The 20,750-nt window shown below is 48.8% G+C and overlaps 2 protein-coding genes and 1 long non-coding RNA gene across 9 annotated transcripts in view; 2 read left to right on the top strand and 1 right to left on the bottom strand.

Annotated features, from left to right (window-relative positions):
- Positions 1–8,445, top strand: part of LOC111814177 — a 16,491-nt gene extending 8,046 nt beyond the window's left edge. Inside the window, exons 2-4 of the long non-coding RNA XR_002819222.1 lie at positions 2,138–2,141; positions 4,777–4,786; positions 8,369–8,445. This is a non-coding gene — a long non-coding RNA (uncharacterized LOC111814177). The remainder of the gene's footprint in view (positions 1–2,137; positions 2,142–4,776; positions 4,787–8,368) is intronic.
- Positions 7,901–16,437, bottom strand: Lgals12 (galectin 12). 7 transcript variants are annotated; one of them, XM_023706993.1, is made up of 11 exons: positions 16,352–16,437; positions 15,235–15,508; positions 14,902–15,044; positions 13,486–13,574; positions 13,195–13,408; positions 12,492–12,611; positions 11,989–12,027; positions 11,506–11,532; positions 10,919–11,007; positions 9,046–9,196; positions 7,901–8,608 (listed from the first exon to the last, which is right to left on the bottom strand). In XM_023706993.1, the coding sequence occupies exons 3-11, from the start codon at positions 14,968–14,970 to the stop codon at positions 8,462–8,464; spliced, it is 945 nt and encodes a 314-aa protein (XP_023562761.1). In that variant the 5' UTR covers positions 14,971–15,044; positions 15,235–15,508; positions 16,352–16,437; the 3' UTR covers positions 7,901–8,461. The 7 variants fall into 7 exon arrangements, with proteins under 7 accessions (XP_023562761.1, XP_004646758.2, XP_023562763.1 ...); XM_004646701.2 differs by having other exon boundaries at positions 14,902–15,508; XM_023706995.1 differs by lacking the exon at positions 14,902–15,044.
- The window catches only part of Hrasls5 (HRAS like suppressor family member 5), a 26,406-nt gene continuing 22,007 nt past the window's right edge, over positions 16,352–20,750 (top strand). The window contains exons 1-3 of the mRNA XM_023706999.1: positions 16,352–16,531; positions 16,668–16,731; positions 17,076–17,184. Coding sequence (XP_023562767.1) covers positions 16,408–16,531; positions 16,668–16,731; positions 17,076–17,184 — 297 coding nt within the window. The 5' untranslated portion in view covers positions 16,352–16,407. The remainder of the gene's footprint in view (positions 16,532–16,667; positions 16,732–17,075; positions 17,185–20,750) is intronic.

Here is a 20,750-nt window from a genome sequence, read left to right as displayed (position 1 = left end):
AGACAGGGTCTCACTGTATAATGAGTCCAACTAACTTGGACTCACAGCAATCCTCCTGCCACAGTGTCCCAAGGGCTAGGATTATAGGTGTGGGCCACCATGCCTGGCTAAAAAAATTATATTAGTGAGGATGAATCACAGTATAAAATTAATATGGGATTATAGTACATGAAATAAGAATGCTTGAATATTAATTTTTGAGGGGAACCAAATTTTTATAGTTTTGGTCTACTCAGGTTTTTTACTTTTTATGCCTATTTATTTATTTATTTTAATTTATTTGGTACAGGGTCTTGCTACACAGCTCAGACTCATAGTGATCCTCCTGTCTCAGCCTCCCCAGCACTGGGATTACAGGTGTGCACCACCACACCTGGTTTCAGTGACTGGCTTGATGTGGAATTGGCATGGCATGAGGTATTGGGGATCAAATCTGGGTCCAGGCAGGTGCTTAGGCCACCAAGCTGTGTCCCCAGCCACTTACTTATCTTTTTTGAGGCAAGGTTTCACTGTGCAATTCAGGTTGGCCTTGAGCTCACTTTATTGCTGAGGCTGGCCTTGAACTCACAGCCATCCTTCTGTCTCAGCCTCCTGAGTGCTGGGATTATAGGCATGCACCACTGTGCCTGGCAAGGTAATTTATATTTATCTCTAAAACTGTCTCCTTCATATAAGTTTTAGTTGTATGAATTTTATACCACATCCCTTTTTCCCTATTCTTTTTCAATTTTTAACATCTCTTACTCATAATGCATATTCTGTACATTTGTTCATTCTATAGTTATAGTCCCTATTTCAATTCTGATTTTATTTGAGCTCTCTACTTTATTTTGCTCATACTTCCTGAAGGTCTGTTTATTTAGAGACCAGGCTTATGATTACCCACATTGTTCTTGTCTTCGGGAAATTAATGTCTACTCTGTCTCCATTCTGTCTGCTTTCTCCCTGTTGGTGTGCCTGTTAGTCTTGTGTACAGAAGGTCATAGCTGACCCACAGCAGGCACAGACAAGAAGATGACAATCATAAGAAAAATAGGGACAACAGTGGATTCTACTGTCAGTTTTTCTTGAAATGGAAGCTTGTTTTCCCTTCTTTGCCCATTTTCTCACAAGTTATGAACACGATACATTTTTTTTCTGAGCGTTGCTTACCCGAGTTCATATTTATGTATTCAAGGGGCACTTTTGAGACTCTACTAGTGATGCACTGTTCCGTGCTTTTAGGACACAGAAATAAAAACAGGTAAAAATCTTCACCCCTCAGAGTCTGGATCCTAATGTGTAGTATAGATACATAGTTCTGCCATTATTATTTGGCCCTGAATCATTGTTAATTTTCATTACTAGCTTCTCTCAATCTAGTAGTTACATAACAGTGTAGTAAATGAAGCTAGGTGTGGTAGTGCATGCTTATAATCCCAGCACTTAGGAGGCTGAGGCAGGAGGATTGCTGTGAGTTTGAGCTGTGTCCAGCCTGGACTATAAAAGTGAGTTCAAAGCCAGCATGAACCTCATACCAAGATTCTGTCTAAAAAACAAAATCAAACAAAAAAGAGTGTGGTAAACGTATAAGTTCTGGCAGTTATTTTATAGAGTTTTCTAATATATTTTATGCTGAAAATGAATAAAGACAGTTTTTATTCTTCACTTTAAATCATTTGGCCTTTATATTTTTTTATTCACAAAAACCTACAGAAATATTCATAATAGTACTATTTACCATAGCTAAAGGGCAGAAATAATCCAAATATCAATGGATGAACAAGGGAACAAAATGTGGCATACCCATTTAGTACATGATCTTTCAGGCAGCAAAAGAGAACAGAACGGGCACTGGTTTTGCAGCATGGATGACCTCTGAAACGTTGTGCTAGGTGACAGGGACCAGGCACAGTGTTCACACACTAATGCTTCCATTTATGGGAAATACCTAAGGCAGGTAAATTCATAGGCTCAAGAAATCGATTTCTGACAAGGGAGAAACGGGGTACAATTGTTTTGGGGTGGTGAATGTTTTAGAAATAGAAGAGATGTCTGAAGAATATCATGAATGTCCTACATGCTGCTGAATTGTACATATTTAATTCTGTTATGTGACACTCACTTTAACAGAACTGGAAGATGAAGGTGTCAGGAGCTCGGTCTCCCTGAACAGCATGTGCTGAGGAGCGCAAGCTTGGGTGTCTTCTTGGGCAGGGCTGGTTCCTACGTGGCTGCTGCCCTCCCACCTGTTGTGACCCCCCCCCCCAACATCTGTGCCTCCTCAAGGTTGCCCGGAGGGTCTGGTGCAGTTCACCCACAAACCTCTTCTTGCTTCTGAGACATCTACACTTGAGGAAAGGCGCCAGCAGCACAGACTAGCTCCATGTCTAGTCTAAAATTGGACACTTGTCTTATTTTTTCCATTTTCAAGTTAATCACATAATTGAAAAATCCTAGTTTCTTTAAAATGAAATGAAAAGTTCATCTGGAGAAAGCAGAGCAGTTCATCAAGATCGACGAGTGCTCACGATGCATGAGCTTCTCACTAGGCAGAACTGCCCGAGATGATAATGGTTTGGATTGTTTGGAATTTTAATTTGTTTGTTTCTATTCATACATTGTTTAACTTGTACACTTCATTGACTGCTGGTCGAGTACAGAAACCACGGGAGAAATTGATGTTGAAATACATGTTAATAAGGAGACTGATAATGACAGTACTTTCGCAAATTCATTTTGAGATCATTTAACTAGATCTTCACTGAAATTGTCTGAAATAAACCTCACATAGCACATATGCAGATGTCTCAAGCAACTGGAAAACCAATGCTGAGAGAAAAACAAATTGAAATGATTACATCTAATTTGCCTTTTCATTGGTTGAGAATTAATTCTATCCACACCTGCAATAGAGGGAAAACACTATTAGAGAGGAAAACAACATTTTGAAACATTCCTTACTTGCATGCTTTAAAGACAAAACACTTAAAATGCTAATATTAGTCTAGTGATTTTAATAGTGTTATAATTTCACTGAAATTATTCACATGTAAGCTTTGGGAATATCTTATGTTAACCAACAGATTATCTCAGTCCAATGGAGAGCAGGTGCAGCTGAATCTAGCTCATTCTGGAAAGGGCAGGGAGCAGGAGGAGGTGAAAGTGAGTGTTTACTTCATAGAGGTAGAAAAAGAGGACTTCTTTGCAGGAAAGACAATTCCCTCTAATATATTGTAATTTTTTGTAAACGCAAACAAAAATGGAACCCTTTTGTTATAATTGCATTCATTTCATTGACTAGTTATAAACTAAGCGTCTGCTTATGTTCACTGCATTTGCATTTTGTTTTTCTACTAGATGAATCTTTATATCCATCTTCATTTAAAAAATGAATTATCCTGTCTCAGTCCCTTTCTTCTTTGCTGAGATGATACTCACAATTTAAGGAGGAGAGTTTTAATCTGACCCAGAGTTGCAGCAGCCCAGTGCGCGGCTGGCTGCTCCGGAGTGGAAACTGCTCCTGCTTGCGCGCAGGTGGAAAGCCGCAGAGGAGGCAGCCAGGGGTGGGGGGTGAGGGGCGTGGGGGGTGCACCCTCCAGGCCACACCCCCTCTGCCCTCAGGCCCCATCCCCAACAGCACACTCAGCTGCTGGGAGGACCCTGCTTCTGAGTACACATCAGGCAGGTGACCTCCCAGATCCAAACGCAAAGAGCTGTATTTTCTCGATTTATAGGCAACTTTGATGTTGTGTATTAACTTTTGTAACTGTTTTGCATTTCTCTCATTTGGGCTTTAAATTTGAATACTATTCATATAAGTGTAATTTGCTACACATATGTAAATCATACTTTTATTTGTAGAAGGAATAACAAAAGGGTTTATTCCTAGGGAAAAGCAGCAGTTGGCAGAGTACAGAGAGGCTTTCAGTTTTCACTTTGTATCTTTAAGACTGGTTTCTAAAAATAGTATGCTTTTTTTTTTTTTAATGGATTTTAGTACAGGGTCTCACTACATAGATTGGACTCATAGTTCTCCTCCTGTTTACAGCCTTCCAAGCACTGAGATGCCCAGTCTCAGTCACAGTCTCAGTGTGTCCTGGGGGTGGGGCTGGCACAGCACGCAGGGGATCAGTATATTGTATTTTTATACTTTTTTTTTAAAGGAATGCACATTCACCAGTGATGAGTATGTTGGATTGTTTTTCTTTTAAATATCTCTGTACTTTAAAAAAAAAAAAGCCTAGACCTGGCATGGTGGCACATGCCTGTAATCCCAGCACTTGGGACGCTGAGGCAAGAGGATTGTCTTGAGTTCCAGGCCAGTTTAGGCTACGCAGTGAGTTCAAGACCAGCCTGGGCTACAGAGCATGACCCTATCTCACAAACAAACAAATAAACAGGACAACAAAAAACTTTAAATCAGTGGAACAGATCAATGCTTATGTAGTATATGAAGTGAAGAAAATAATCTAGGATTAAGCCTGAGGTTTTGCTGTGGTTTCTGAAAAATTGTTGCTAAATCCAGTATCAAGACTTTTCTCCTTATGTTTTCTTCCAGGAGCTTGTCTTGGTTACTTTTCTTTCATTTCTGGGACACATATGTGACATCAGAAATGAAGGAAGGAAAGGTTTATTTAGCTCACAGTCACTGGAGGTTTCAGTCTGTACTCAGCTGGCTCCAAGGCAGAGTGGCACACGGCAGAGAGCAGCTTTCCATGGTGGCAGCAAAGAGCAGAGAGTAAAGGGAGCGGCAGCAGCCCAGGCAGCCAGCCAGCCTCTCTCCCCCTTTACCAGGGCATGTGCAGTGTCCATACCCACAATAACCATGCCGCCCATGACTGCATGAGGCTTTGGGGGACAGCTAGACAAAAAACATAACAGAGCTTTACAGTTTCAAGGCTCACCTTTAGGCTTTTAACTTACTTCAAACTGATTTTTGTGCATGGCATATAAGGGCTCACTTGAATTCCTTTGCAGCGGGTGACGCCCATGATTGGTGCATTATCTCTTTTCCACTGTGTCTTCTAGTGCTCGTTGGAAAGCCCTTTGCCACATACGCTTGGAGTCAGCAACGTGAAGGTCCACTTTCTTGCCTCTCAACATGCCAAGAAGATTTTGGCTCTTTGAGAGGTGCTTCGTACTTTGCACAAGTTTTAGATTTTTTTTCCTCCTGTTTTAGAGAAGAATGCTGCTAGGATTTTGACAGACATTGCATTTAACTTATGTGTTGCTTTGGCTAGAGTGGGAATTTTTTTTAGAGTGGGGGTTTTAGCAATATTTTTCTAATCTGTGAATATGAAATATCTAGTTCTTTGTGTCTTTTAAAATTTATTTCACTGTTTTATAGTTTTCATTGTACTGATTTTTTTTCCTTTCTGTATTTTAGGGAAGGGTCTACAGGGTGTTCAAGGTCAGACTCATAGTGATCTTCCTGTTTATAGCCTCTCAAGAACTGGGATTACAGGCATGTGCCAGCAAGCCTGGTCTCAATCACTGTCTCAGCGTGCCCTGGGAGAGGGGAGCCGCAGGGCAGGCTGGGGATCAAACCCTGGCCCCTGTGCCTGCTTGCAGGTGCTTTAATCTGCTGAGCTATTTGGCCAGCCTTCATTATACTGATCTTCAATTTCTTGGTTGAATTTATTCCTAAGTATTTTATTTTTAATGCTATCATTTTTTAGTGCTATCATTAACAGGGTCATTTTCTTGATTTTTTAAGATAAAGTTATTTTGATTTTGAATATTGATTTTGTAGTGTACTATTTTACTACATTCATGCATTAGTTCTATCAACTTTTTTTAATTAAAAATTTTTTTTTAAAAATTTACTTATATGTCTGTGTGTGTGTGGCCAGCTCAGCCCACCAGGGGGCGGGGCTGGCTGGCATGTGGTGCTGGGGGATTGAACTGCGGTCCCTGTGCTCTGCTAAGCTTGTTCAAAGTAGGTGCTTTAGACCACTGAGCCATCTCACCAGCCCTTATCTGCTTTTATTTACTAGTGCTTTTTTTTCTGTGTGACTCATTTAGGGTTATTTTTTTTTTACATACAAGATCTTGTGGTCTGCAAGTAGGTAGTTTCAGTTTTCCCCTTTTTACTTTGGATGCTTTTTTCTTACCCGACTGCTCTGGCTATAACATCCAGTGTGATGTTGACTAAAACTGGAAACTGAAAGTGTGACATAGCTACATGCCATATGCAAGAAAGTGAATTCAAGCTGACAGGTTAAATGTGTAGGAAGTCTCCAACTTACGGACATTTGCATTGCAAACTTGCACAGATATGAACAGATCTTGCGTCATGAACATTTGCAGATGTGAACAACTTGTGAAAGTAGCTCCCACTTCTGCTTGAAGTTGTCAGCTGTGCTGTGCGTGCCGTGTGGGAAGCAGGGCTGTCCACTGTCTCCAGCCTACCTTCCCTCCTCCATGGAGAGAAACCCCTATAAGCCAGTCATGCCGTACTGTACCACAATTTTAAAGTACTGTAAATGTAAAGTTTATTTATGGTATTTTGGTATATATATATATATATATATATATATATATATTTTTTTTTTTTTCACTTTAGGTCATTTGTGTCGAAGGTAAGTAGACTCACTTTGTCAGGTTTACAAACAGAGCTGAGTTATGAACCTTCTCCTGGAATGGAACTCATTTATAAGTTGGGGGCCCATGCAAAAGGTTAAAAGGCACACACAGGTTAAGAGTATAGTGTAGAGAGATTAAAGGTAGGAGGGTAGAACAAGATGCATGTAGATGCAGAGTCAGCAAACGCTCTGTAGCTCCATTAACGTCAGAGTAAAAGGATAATGGACTTTGTCTAATGTCAAGAGTCCATCTGCCAAGAAGACACGTTTGGAGAGGGCCTGAGACCAGTTGCAGATCAGCAATAGACTCACAGCTAAGATTTATTAGGGCAAAGGATGCAAAGCAAAATAAGCAAAGGGAAAGGTCCAAAGGGCAGCATCTAGAGGACTCCAGGGGCAGGCCTCTGAGAGTCCTCCCCAGGGCCACACGTAAGACCTGCCAATTCCTCCCTTGGGAGTCCTAACAATGCGTGAGTTCTGCCATCAGAGGTGTCTCCTGAGTCCAGGAGTCTGGAAATTTTGTGGAAGGTAAGTGGTATGGGCGCTCTCTGCCTAGCATTTACAGAGGTGCTGGACTCCCGGAAGGAAGGCAGGTGCTCAGCATGGGCCACTCTCTCACCCTGGTCTGGGCACAATGAGCCGCTCTATCCTTTAGGGCAAATTCTGAGTCAGTGTGGAAACTGCCTTAGTCATGTTCCAGGAGACCAGAGCCAGCCTTCTAAGCAGGCATTTCTAAGAGCAGGTGCCTAATGTCTGGTCTGTGAAATTTTGTACAGCACACCAGCCCTAAGTGTGACACATGTGGCAGCAGCAGCCGCAGCCGCAGCCCAGACTTTGCTCCCAGCTCAGCAACGGCGCCAGGGCGGGGCTGTTTCTAGCTTTGCCCTTGCTCTGAACTTGGGTCTGCAGTCCCGGACGCATCCGGCTCATGCCTGCTCCTCCTTCTCTTAGGGCCTGTCAGGAACCCAGTGCCTTGGCTTCCAGGTAGTCACTCCCCAGGTACTTCTGTCACTGATGTCCAGGTTCCCTGGGCTATGCTGAGGGCTTGCTATGAAATCTCTATTCTAGGGAATTTACTAAGATGTGATAGATCAATTTTGGCAAATAGATGAGTGAAAGCTATTGTTCTCTGTTTGTAGGGTACAAAGTTAGAAAAATACTCATTTCAGCCATTCCATCATATAGCTTCAGTTTCTCTATGTGCTTTCTTTACATGCCACTCAATGATGGGTAAATTCTAGAAATGCATTGTCTGGAAATTGTCATGTGGATGTCACAGAGTGGACCCACTTGAACCGAGGCCACATGGAACCTAGGGGCCCCTGTGATGCCTGAGCTACTGTCCCACAGGCAAGGGCAGGCGTCCTCCCTCTCCCTCTGTCGCCTGCTGTTACTGCGTGACCACAGGCTCTGTCTGGCCCTGGGGAAACCCCACACTCAGCTTTGCCCTGTGTCATGGGTAGAAGCTGGCTGATGGAATGAGTGTGAGTAGCACACGTCGGGCCCAGCCTGGGACTCGAGACTCCAGCCCCACTGCTGATGCTGGCGCCTGGGAGGGGCAGTTTCCAAGAGAGTCTGAGTGTCCTGCGGGCCTGGGCCAGCTTCTCCTGAGCTTCTGGGTAGGAATGGAGTAAATGTCCAAGTTCATAAGGCCCCTGTACTTCTGAGAATCTTTGTTAGCCTTTTATAGCTCACCCCATGGGCATAGCGTAGTCTGGGAAGAAGTCAGAGAAAAGCGCAGCTCTGGGTGGGGGAGCTGCGGAGCTGAAGCCATCTCAGGCAGGTGCAGACCCATGGTGCAGCCACACGGGTGAACAGGCCTACATGGCCGTGGCAAGGAGGTGCCACACTGTGAGGCCCTGGTGCAGGCTGGCTTCTTTTTCTGGCTGGGCCACTCAGCAGTGGACACAGTATAGCTGGATGCTTCCTCTGACCTGGACCTCCCGCAGTCTCTCCAGCATCTGCTGGCCTAGGCTTATGGCCCCCAGGCCCTGCCCGTTGAGCGCCAGCTTCAGCCCCCCTTCCTGGCATAGGAGCAGCACCTAGAAAGGAGCCATGTGGGTGAGTGGCGTCCATACCACTCTGCCCCGAAGACACTTGAAGATGACCTGGAGGCCCAGTGTGTCACAGCCCACTGTGGCTGTGACCAGGATCTTCCTGACCTTCGCATTTTATCAATTGCACAAGGGTTCTTGCTGTTAGCAAAAGTTTTCCACCCCCTCTGCACACTGGAATCATCTGGGGTACTTTCACCACAGCAATGCTTGGGTCCCCACTTGCACTCCTTGTGCCTGGTCTTGGGCTTGGGGTCCCTGGCACTGGCACAGAGGGCTGTATGCCAGAGACTAGAACATTCTTTGGGTTGGCTTCCATCTGGGCACCTACCCTGTGCACCAGATCATTATGGGGTAACCAGGTCATTATGGGGTTTGGCTCTGGGATCCTTCCCAAAGGATGTGATCTCATAGCTCTGACCCACCTCAAAGAATCGCTGGGGGTGGAAGAGGAAGGGCGATGAGATCAGTGTCTTGCGGCCCCAGGGAGAGACCCAGACCAGCGTTCGGTCTGTGAAGGAGGCCCTGAGCATCACAGGTGTGTGGGCAGCCTTGTCCCTCAGGCTCAGTGTGAAACTGTAGGAAGTGGCAGAACAGGGAGTTGGCCTGCTATATCCTGAGGATACCGGGTACCTGGGCAAGGATGGGCAGTGGTCCCAGGGCTAAGTGCTGTGACTGCTCATGGCTGAATGCTCACGGGTGTGTGTGTGTGTGTGTGTGTGTGTGTGTGTAGAGGGGAGCAGAAAGAACAGCTCTGAGCTGAGACTGAGTGCTGGAGTTGTCCTCTGCTGACTGAGGGGTCACAGGGGCTGGGCATCTTCCAGCTGGAGCCTTAGTTTCTCCTCATGAGAATGAGGATAACTGTAGTGATAAAAGTAGCTCTTAATATGTTGAGTGTAACTCAGCACCACGCATTGCCTTAATTTGCAGAAAGCTCAATGGTTAGAGATGGCTTAGCTACTTTCTGAGACCTCAGGCAATTCATGCAATCCATTTCCTCATCTACAATTTTGGAATAATAACAGACCTTCACCAGAAAGGAATCAGAGTCCTACACTTGCTCCCTCTGCCCAACTTGAGTCCTCAACTGTTTCAGAAACAGCAGCAGCCTAGCATTCATGGTAGGCCTGCTGGTGCCACGTGTGGGCTAAGTCTAAAGGATGTTTGTGAGCCACAGCTGAGCAGGCCTTTGCGCATGTTCCACCTGGTCTAGCACACACTTCTATTCTAAATGAATGCCCACATTCAAAGGCTGAATTTATACTAAAGATGACTCTCGATTTTTCTTTACAGATAACTATAAGACCCAGCATGACAGCTCCCTGGGACAGGGTATCGTATGCATTCACGCTGCTGTCTCTAACAAGCGCCAAGTGACCTTGAACCGAGATGAGGACCTGGTATCGGGCTGCCCAGCTTTGGAGCGGGATGTGTGTCTGCTCATTTTCCCACCAGTGTGGGTTCATCTTCTTCCTCCCAGGCACATATAGTGCCTTGCCTGATCACACAGAGTGCAAGAGGAAAAAACAGGGGAAGACCTGGCTGTGGCCTTCGTTCCAGCCTGGTTGCTCAGAGCTCATTCGCGCTTGAAGCTGAGGGGAAGAGGTCTGGTGAGGTCGGCAACTTAGAACAAGACAGTGGCAAAGCAGGGATAGCACAGGTGTGGCCCTCTCTGTTATTACCACCTCTGTAGCCAATTATTATGAGCACCACCCAAGGCTGGCATGGCTGATAACCCATGACTGATGAGTTTGGGGCATAGAGAGGATACATCATTTCCTGGGGTTACACAGGTATCGGGTGACGGGAGCAAATGGCAACACAGCAATCTGGCTTGGAAAAGGCCCTTCCTCCAGGCAGGTGGCTGGGCTGGCTCTTCCTCCCTGGGGTACTCAGATCCAGGTCTTGATGGAGCTAGATTTGTGCCACTCACCTGGGTCTGAGCGCCCTCTGGAGGAAGAGCCAGGCAGCACCACTTAACAATAGTGTCCTGGAACCCTGGCTCCGCTGAGTGCCAGCTGTCCTTGCTGAGTCACCTAAATCAAGTCTCTTGTTCCCGAGAGAGGCCATGTGCTCTCCCTGGGTCTGTGAGGTCTTTTCCTTTCCTCAGTGGCCCGGCAGAGGCACCGCTACCGGAGATGCTGCTGCAGGACGGCCACTGGCCTCCATTCCAACCTGACTTAAGGGGCTCCACAGCCTCGGGCAACTTACTGATCTCTGCACCGCTTCTCCCAGGGGAAAGGGGCTGTATGGCGGTGCTGGGAAACTAAAAGGAGTGGCACTTGGCAGGACACTTACTATTTTGGTTCTTGCAAGACCAGTCCCCGAACTATGATGACCTGTCCGGGCCAGAGTCCCTGAGGAAGGGTGTGTGAACAGGGAAGCTCCTGAAGGACAGGGAGAGATGGGGCGGTGGTCCTGGAGCCTCAGGAAGCCCTCCACTGCGAGGAGCCACTTCTGAGCTCCTCTGTTGGTGGGGAGCACTGGAGTGGCAGGTTCTGTCCACTGGAGGCAGCACCACACCTCCCGTGGCTCCTGCTACAGGCCTGTGGGATGAACTTGTACCAGGGGCCTGAGCACCCTGGACTGTCACATACATGTGGTGGCTTGTTCCGCCATAGCTGGTGAACCACTGGCTAGGGCTGAGGCCAGCCTGACTTCCCATCCTACAGCCTGACCTGGGAAGCATCTAGTATTGCAGCAGCGATGGAGCTAAGGGAAAATGAAGCTGAAACTTTTGCCTGGAGTGGCTCAGATTGCCCACAAGAAGGGAAACTGAGGCTGCAGGTGCTCATCACCACAGGACACCAACATCCTGGCTGGTCCCCCTTCTCTGAGGGACCCGAGATGGACTGCACTTCTAGGGGACTTGTGGGGCCACTCACCAGCTCAGGACTCTGAAGCAGGAAGGGCTGTAGAGGAGAGAGGCACAGGGACTATTAGTGTTTGGCCCAGGGAGGGCGCCCTGGTTGTTACCCTACTCACTGGGAACCCTGGGGCTTCTGTCTCTGATGGCAGCATATGCTCCCAGCTTTGCTCCCAGCTTTGGGGTGATGGGGAAGCCCTACACTGTGAGCATGCTCAGAGGCCACATCAGCTGCTGTCCTGTGAGGTCCACCCTAGCCCCTTGTGTGGTGGCTTGGCAGAATGAGGACTGCCACCAAAAGGCATCTCCTGCTGGGAACCAGCAGCCCCTACCAGGTCCTTCCAGCCCCTACCCCCGTCACCTTCCTGGGTGGCTCTGCAGAGAGGCCAGGCTAGGCCTTGCCCGAAGCTGCAACCATGGAGAGAGAAAGGCCAAGGGGCCTGTGCAGTGTGGCCAGCAGTCGACTTGAGCATCTGCAGGCCCAGCCACACCCCAGACTTACGTGTCCAGTGGGATACTCTCTGCTGCCTTCTGCAAATGGCTGTTCAGAAAGAGAAGGGCACATCGAGCACTGTGCAGTCCCCAGGCCCCCCACCCGTTCATGCCTGCTTCTTGTAGCTGGGTGGTGGCTCCTAAACCTGCCTTCTGAAGTCCAGTTCTCAGCTCCACTTTGGGCTTGTTGAGTCAGAGTTGCTGGTGGCAGATGCCCAGGTCTGTGTTTTGAGTACGCTCATCAGCAGAATGAGGCACCAGCCCGCAGCAGCCTGTTCAGACCACTGTGCTGAACCCTTAGCTTCCCCACCAACTGCCAGCACAGATCCTGCTTGTGGCTCCACACCTGTCCACTGGCAACCTCTCTCCCCTCATCCCATGCAGACCTGACACTGCAGGTTCCCTGGCCTTTTCTGCCTCTTGGTCTAAGAGGGGGAGTGTGTCCCACACTGGTCTGGGTGTCAGGAAGTCAGAGGCCTGTATGGCCCAGGCCTCAGCCCCAAGGGAACTTACGCTAATATTCAGGAATCCAACGGCCTGCACAGAGATATCCCCAAATATGCCCAGGGTGTCCACCCGAGACAATGGGAGCCGGTATCGGTAGTGGAGGAAGTGCTGTCCATTCACACTCACCTGCAGGGCAGCGACAGGATTTTATGCCACCTCTGCAAGGCAGAACCTGCTTCCCTCTCCGCACTGGAGTACAGTCTTCTCAGTGCTCTGACTCAACAAGCATGACAGGACATGAAAGTGCTGTCTGCTGGAGAGCCTGGGCGGTGACTCCACACTCAGTCCTTCCCTGTCCAGTGCTTGGCCTGGAGATCCTGCCACCTGGCAGGAGTTCTTGAGCACCGTGTCACCTGTGCTCTGCTGCTACCAATGTCAGACAGTTGTCACAAAGGCATCCACCCTGAGGGTGCAGGCCAGTGGCTCACAGGGCCAAATGTAGGTTAGCGACAACACTTACCGAACAGGTGCACACTGGGCTCTGGGTCCAACTCCAACTCCCCAACCCCCAAGGTAAGAGTGTAGAGGTGCCTGGTTTCCAGCAAGTGCTCTTTAAGTGCATTCTGCAGCATGGCAGTGGCTCAAGGTGGCCTGGACAGTGTGGTGGCTCCTCAGCCCTCTCCCCACAATGCCACTGCACATGGTACAGGGCAATGGCCAGGTGAAGGAGGGAGAGGTATGTAGCTCTTGGGCCCCTCCTCTTGCTCACCTTCACCTCCTCATTCCCAAAGAGGAAGAGGATGAGGAAGCTGGCCCCTCTCTGGAGGGCCAGGCCAGGCCAGCGGGCCTCCACCTGCCAGTGTCCTCCATGTAGAGTATTGCAGATGACATGGGGTCTGGTGGTGTGGAAGCGAGGGTTGAAGTGGATGGCGATGTCTGGCCGTGGATCCAGGCTGCAGCCACACTGGAAGTCCACCTGAAACCTGCACTGTCCCAGTCAGAGCCCAGAGAGGCTGCTGAGGTGGGGGAGTCCCAGGTCCATCCCAAGCTCTGCCGGTACCTGTGTGCATCTCTGGGGACTGCTCCCTGAAGCATGACCATCTTGCCTGTGTGCAGGCCACCAAAAATGGTTGTGATATAAGGAACCACCTGAGCAAGGGGAGGCAGCCACACGTGTGGTTGGAGGAAAGGCCAGGGCCCAGAGCCTGGGCAGTGGGGAGGGGAGAGGGCATCAGCTCTTCCACTTTGAAGAGGGAATGTCCTTGCTGGGAAGAGCCATCTTTCTGATGTTCTCTCCTACTTCCTCCCTTCTCTTGGACACAGACACATCAAAGGTACCTTGTAGCCATCAGAGCGCTGCCCACTGCCTCTTCCAGCCCAGGATGCCATGCTGCTGTGTCCCCAGGGAGGCCATCCTGGTCCCCAGAAGCCTGGCTCTGAGAATCCCTGAAGACTATTTGTCTTTTTGAGACGGGGTCTCACTGCAGTTCAGGCTGACCTTGAGCTCACTTTGTAGCCCAGGCTGGTCTAAAACTCACAATGATTCTCCTGCCTCAGCCTCCCAGGTGCTGGGAGGACAGGCATGTGCTGCCATGCCCAGCTCCTTGGAGACCACTTAATAGCTAGGGTTGGGACTGGGAGCCAACAAGAATGACAGGATGGGACAGGTTCCAGCAGGGACCCTAAAAATGGCCCAGCTGCCTTCTCTGTCTATCTTTCCCATGGGAAGCTGCTAATCCTAACCCCCAACCCTTCCTAAAATATATGCACACATTCCAATCCCTTACCCCTAGCTCTAATCCCTGATGGCTCTGGGCTGCCCTCTTCCCATCCCCATATCTTCTCTGAGCACTGTCTACTCAGTGCCTGTGTTGCTCTTGGCACTCTAAGCAGCCTGAGCACACACTTGTGGCTGGCCTGATCCAGGTCCCAGGTTACAGGGTGACCTGGCTGTCTCCCTGTGAGGCCCCTCAAAGCTAAGACTTGGCAGAGCACTCTGGAGGCACCCTAAGATCAGGCTGCAGTGTTGCTTTCCAAAGCCCTTCAGCCCTTTCACAACCTTCAGATGGGAAAGCCACCTAGAAAGAACCCCCCTCATGTCCGCCTCTAGGCTGCAGCTTGCAGCTGGTGCAGTGAGAAGCTGGGACCTGCTGGTCCCTTGGGCACCTGAGTAGGACAGGAGGCCAGGGACTTCCCCTGTCACAGCATTGCTGCTTAGCTGGCTCAGCAGCTCATGGTCCTGCTTCCTACCCTCCTGACAAAAAGCTCTGGGAAGAGGCTGCTAAGCGAGGAAGGTGACTAGAGAATGCCTTGGTGGGGCGCCTGTTGGGGGTCTCCTGGACATGGAGAAAGGAGAGGAGCAGCAGGTAGGGGGTAGCCTCTTCCCCAGGCCTGAAACTGAGCTCCCACCACCCCTAGAAACCCGAATGCCAGGAGCCCAGGGTCCTGGGAGGTTCCAGATGGGGTAGCTACTCACTGGGTGGAAGGCAGGTGGCTGCAGGATAAAGCTGTCAGGGATTGGGTCCAGCTTCTCCTCAGGGGCCATGGCTGCCTGTGCCTGTGGGGCTTCGGTGCTCTGGAGCTGACTAGAGTGGTTGGGGCCTGGACTTGTTCCCGCAGCTCCCCAGCCAGAAAGAAGGGGTGGGTATGTGTTCTGTCTGGGCAGAGCCTCCTCTTCTCCCCCTGCCCCTTGCCTCACTCCCCTGTTTCCGAGTTTCACAGTGCCCCATGGGCCCATTTCAGCATTAGCCAGGAGCAGCTGGGGTCACATGAGAGCAGAGTAAAAACAGGGAAGGGAGAGGACCCCTACCTCAGACTGAGAAGAGATGTGGGGTGCTGGGGCACAGAGGTCTGGACTCCTGCTCAGCCTCTGTTCCAGCTGCTGCGTCCCCAGAAAAGCTGCTGCCCTTCTCTGCTCCTCTGTGGGCTGATAGGACACAGCAGCTTCTCACTACAGGTCTGTGTCATCATGGGCCTGAAAGACTTTCCGATGCGGGTTTGGATTTCAGAAAGCCTTTCCTTTAGGAGTGCACAGCTTGTCAACTTTAGCCTGATTTGGCAGCAGAGTACCACAGCTGGAGGTCCTGGCAAGGTGGGGAAAACGCAGCCAAGTGTACACGCAGCATGTAGGGAAGAGGGAAGAGGCGAGGACTGAGTAAGGGGCTAGAGCCAGGACTGCTTGGCCATGGCACCCTGGACCTGGGTGCCAGATCTTGTTGGGTGGGTGGAGTGGGGAACAGATGCTCATGTGGCAAACTTGGTTAGGGGCATCCAGGAAAGGCGTGCCAGGGGGAGCCCGTGGAGCCACCCTAGGATCAGACCACGGGTGGCCTGAGGCCAGGGCCCCCACCCCTCTGCTCCAGGAGCTACTTGCTTATTGCACCAGGGAGTCTGTTCTCTCACTGCTTCAGCGCAGGAGGCCAAGGGCAGGCTCGGCTTTTCCGACTTTGTCCCCTGGCGAGTTTGCACCCAAATCCCCAGGAATCAAACTCTGGACCTTGCGTTTGCCAGCCAAGTGCTTATGTGGCTGAGCATATCTGGAAAGTACAGCCAATTTTGAGGTCCCTCTTTGGGGTTACCCCTCAGCGCCTGTGGAGCGGTGGCTCTTCCGTGATGTTTGGGGGCACCACGTCGGTTAGGGGTGCGGATGGTAGGACTGGGTCGCAGAAGGGAGGATGGTGCACTGTTTCTCCAGGCGACCCTGGCTTGGGACACCTGGAAAGGGCCCAAGGGTCTCTGGGTCTGCCTGAGGCCAGAATGCAGCAGATCGCTCTTCCCCACGCGTGCCCGGTCCCCCTACCGCGCACCCACCACTGCGAGCCCAGGGTCCGCCCCGCCCCTGTCCCCCTCGCCCCCCCCCCGCCCGGTCCCGCGTTCTGCCGCCGTTTGCCCCGCCCTTCCCGGTCCAAGTTCCGGGCGCCACAAACGTACGCTCGGCGGACAGCAGCGTCAACGGAACCTGGAGGTCGCGGGCGACAGCGGCATGGGTCTGAGTCCCGCTGCCCGGCGGGAGGCCGTGGTCGTCCTGCCCAGGACCTCGCGTCCCCATCGCCCATCGGGGGAGCCCGGCGCCTATCCTCCGCTCGGCTCGGGGAGCCCTGGCTCAGGTCTGCCCGCGCCCTCCCATGCCGTCGTCCTCGTCTGTCCCTGCAGCTCCGAGGCGGCTCCAGGGGCTCCGCTCCCTTTTCCCCCGGGTCCCCCCTCAACCCCGCAGCTGGGGTTCAACGCGTTTTCTCCTGCCAGGAGGACCAGCGCGGAAGCCGAAGAGGCCTGGCACCAGGGAGCTGGGCGGAAGAGGCGCTCAGGGGTGAGGCTGGGGCGGGGCCTCCTCCGAGGCCCGGGCTCTGGGGGCGGGGCTTTCGGGCAGGGCTGGGGTGCAGCAGGGTAGGGTAAGGGGGCGGGGCGGGGCGGGGTCTGTTTCGGCTGGGGCTTCCGGTACACGTGGCTCGGGCTTGTGCTGCTGTACTGAAAATACACTACCTTTGGAGATAAGTTGAAGAGCGGGGAGGGTAAAAAACATAGTCCTTTTTGACGTGCATTGTAGCAGGTGTGTGCTTGTGCTTTTTCATTTGTCCTCTTCGCAACGCTGTGAGACACAGGTTCTCTTTACTAACCGAAACGACACTCTTTTGTTGATGATGTCATTGCAAGCTTGCTTAGAGAGAAGCCCGCACATCAGTTGGACAGCATACCGAACCAGCAATTGGATTTAGCACCCCAGCCTGGGAAGGAGGGCAAGTTAGTACAGCCAGCAGCTGAGGTAGGTGCCCCAAAAATTCTTAGAGTGATTAAGTTCCCACCGACTTCTCTACATACTATATTGTATTCTGTTTAGTTCGTATTTAGTATATGTCCACACTGATTAGGGATGTTAGTCATGCTTTTTAAGAAAGGTTATTGAGAGATAACACATATTTAAATTAGACATTTAAAGTGTGCAATTTGATGAGTTTGGAGTTATGCACACAACTGTGCAACCATCGCCACAATCGAGATAATGAACAGCAGAATCCTTATGCCTCTTTGTAATCTCCCCCTCTTCCCCACGATCTCCAGTGGCAGTCTACTTCCTTTACCGTAGATTAGTTTGCGTTTTTCAGACATCTACCAAGCGAAGTCAGGCTGTATTTTTCTGTCATATAACATCATGGTTGTTTCGAAGTGCACACCCACTGTTGCTTTTGTCATTAGCCCATTCCTTGTCTTCACTGAGCAGTTTTGCATCATGTGGATGTATTGCTGTTGGTCTATCTTTTAGCAGTCTGTGGGCATTGGGATCATCTCTAGGAACTGGCAATTACAAATAAAAGCTTCTGTGAACATCTGAGCTCGAGGCTTTGTACAGATGTGCTTTCTTTGGAGTGAATCCCAGGAAAGAAATGCTGGACATTGGCAGATGAAGGTTTAACTTGCTGTTTCTCAAAGCATCAAGTCATTTTGGGTCTTCCCCAGCCACACACAAGGGTTCCAGCTCTCACACGTCCTCATCCACATTTGGCATATTTGCTGTTGTGATGTTAGGTGTGTCACTGTGGTTTTTCTTATCCTTTTCCCTAATGATTATTGATGTCGAACATCTTTTCACATATTTATTTGCCATCCATGCATGCATTCATTGTTGTCATGTTCAAATCCTTTGCTCATTTTTTTTCTATGAGTTTGTGCGTTTTGGGATATTTTTCAGAAAATCTGTATTCAAGTGACTTGTTGAATTATGCTTTGTAATATTTTCTCCCAGTCTGTGGCTTATCTTTTTAGAATAAGTTTTCAAAATTTTGGGAGATCCAATTACCTTTTCTTTTTCTTTTTTAAAAATTTTATTTATGTGTGTGTGTGTGTGTGTGTGTGTGTGTGTGTGTCCAGCTCAGCCCACCAGGGGGCGGGGCTGGCTGGCATGTGGTGCTGGGGCATTGAACCGCGGTCCCTGTGCTTTGCTAAGCTTGTTCTAAGTAGGTGCTTTAGACCACTGAGTCATCTCACCAGCCCAAACAGTATTTTTTTTTTTTTTTTTTTTGCGGAACCGGGCACTGAACTCAGCCCCTTGCGCTTGCCAGGGAAGTGTTTATTCTACTGAGCCATCTCCCCGCCCCCCTTTTTCTTTTTTAACATTTAAAATTTTTTTTTTAAAATGTGTTTAGTACAGACGCTACAGGGTCTCACTACACAGATCAGACTCATAGTGATTCTCCTGTTTTCAGCCTCCCAAGTGCTGGGATTACAGGTGCATGCCACCACGTCCAGACTCAGTACCATCTCAGTACGCTGTAGGGGCGGAGCCAACAAGGCACCCTGGGGATTGAACTTCCAGCTCCTGCGTCTGCCTAAGCAGGTGCTTTAATCTGCTGAGCTACCTGGCCAGCCACCTTTTTCTTTTATGCATTGTGATAAGAAATCTTAACCCAATCCAAAGTTACAAAGATTTTCTATTTTCTTCTAGATATGTTAATAGTTTCATATTTTATCCTTATGTATGTGATTCAATTTGGTTTAGTTTTTGTGTGTGTTGTAAGATACAAATCAAAATCTTTTTCTTTAAGCTTATACAGTTTTTCTAGCATCATCTTTTGGAATGTCTGTCCTTTCTCCACTGTTGCATCTTTGTTATATATGTGTGGGTCTCTTTTTAGACTCTGTTTTGTTCTGTTGATTCTGTTTGTTTATTATGAGGCTTGTATCACACCACATTGATTACTCTAGCTTTATGACAACTTTTAAAAATTAGTCAATATTAGTAAATGTGTTCAATAAATTTGATAATTAATGTATAAATGTCAATGATATTTCTATAAGCTATACATCATCTGAATTTTTTTTTCATGATATAATAACATAAGGAATAAATTTAATACAAAAAGCAAGACTACAAAGTATTGGTAAGGAAGATTAAAAAAGACTTACATGGGAGTCCATGTTTCAACTTCTGGGAAGATGGTGGAGCAGTAAACAGATGCAAATCAGCCTCTCCAAGATTTGGAGTCCAGATACTGGAATATAACAACTTGGGGCGGAAACTCTCTCACACACTCACCACGCCTGGGCTAGCACTAGGTCTGGAGGTTCACGGAATGCGGCAGAAATTCCTACTCATTGGGCGTGGTAGGGGAGGTGCTGCGGAGTGGTGGGGGGCATCCCAAGGGGGTGGAAGAGCATCTCACCCATGCTGTGCCTGGGCTGGAACCGTGTTTGGATTCCAAGGCTTGGAGAGACTGAATTGCTGCTGCTCACAGCTCAAAAACTTCCAAGAAGTCTGAAATCCTCTCCACAAACTGTCATCATTTCTATCTTTTCTAGCCTGTGAGTGAAGCCCTCCAGGAAGCTGCAAATGGCAATGCGTCCTACGGAATCAATCACCATTGAAGATGTGACCATCACATTCACCCCAGAGGAATGGGCTCTGCTGGACATAGCGCACAGGAAGCTGTACAGAACTGTGATGCTGGAAACCATCAGCAACCTGGAATTCGTGGAAAAAAAGGACATCCATGATGCAGAGGGACAAATAACTACTGGACACATGAAGAAGAAAACACACACCATCAAGCCCACGAAAACTGCATGGTGCGAAGAGATAAATTTTAAAGGCAATCTGGGCAGGAAAACCTTCAAACATCAGCATGAGTTGAGAAGACACAAGATGACTGAATCTCAAAATGAATTCTGTGTATATGGAACAAACTTCAAACACTTGCCTAAATTTTATCAGGACCAGAAAACGCATTCTGGTAAAAAACTCTATAAATGTCAACAATGTGGGAAAGTGTACACTGTTTTAGGTAACCTGAAATATCATATGAGACTACACACAGGAGAAAATCCATATGAGTGTCTGGTATGTGGGAAAGCCTTCACTAAGCAATATTATCTTAGTGAGCATGAGAGAACACACACAGGAGAGAAGCCATATGAATGCAGTGTGTGTGGAAAAGCTTTTGCTCATTGTAGCAATCATAAAAGGCATATGAGAACGCACACAGGAGAAAAACCATATGAATGCCATCTATGTGGGAAGGCCTTCACTCAATTAGCTCATCTTACAAGACATGGGAGAACACACACAGGTGAGAAACCATATGAATGTGATGTGTGCAGAAAAGCTTTCAGTCATTGGTGCAACCTTAAAATGCATAAGAGAACACACACAGGAGAAAAATCATATAAATGCCATCTGTGTGGGAAGGCCTTCAATCAATTAGCTCATCTTATAAGTCATGGGAGAACACACACAGGTGAGAAACCATAGGAATGTGACGTGTGCAGAAAAGCTTTCGGTCATTGGTGCAACCTTAAAATTCATAAGAGAGGGGCTGGGGAGATGGCTCAGTAGAA

The sequence above is a fragment of the Octodon degus genome, unplaced genomic scaffold (genome assembly GCF_000260255.1).
Source record: "Octodon degus isolate 3935 unplaced genomic scaffold, OctDeg1.0 scaffold00279, whole genome shotgun sequence".
Lineage (NCBI taxonomy): Eukaryota > Metazoa > Chordata > Mammalia > Rodentia > Octodontidae > Octodon > Octodon degus.
Note: the sequence above shows the minus strand (reverse complement) of the source record. Positions and strands in the feature narration are given on the sequence as shown.

Excerpts from the sequence above, each read along its gene's own strand:
- Lgals12 (XM_004646701.2), bottom strand. The coding sequence starts at position 15,162 with ATGGGCCCATGGGGCACTGTGAAACTCGGAAACAGGGGAGTGAGGCAA. Across the intron at positions 13,575-14,901 it reads AGCCACCTGCCTTCCACCCA|GTGGTTCCTTATATCACAAC; the intron begins GTGAGTAGCTAC and ends CCCCTTGCTCAG. Across the intron at positions 8,609-9,045 it reads ACCCCCAGCGATTCTTTGAG|GTGCTGCTCCTATGCCAGGA; the intron begins GTGGGTCAGAGC and ends GCTCCTTTCTAG.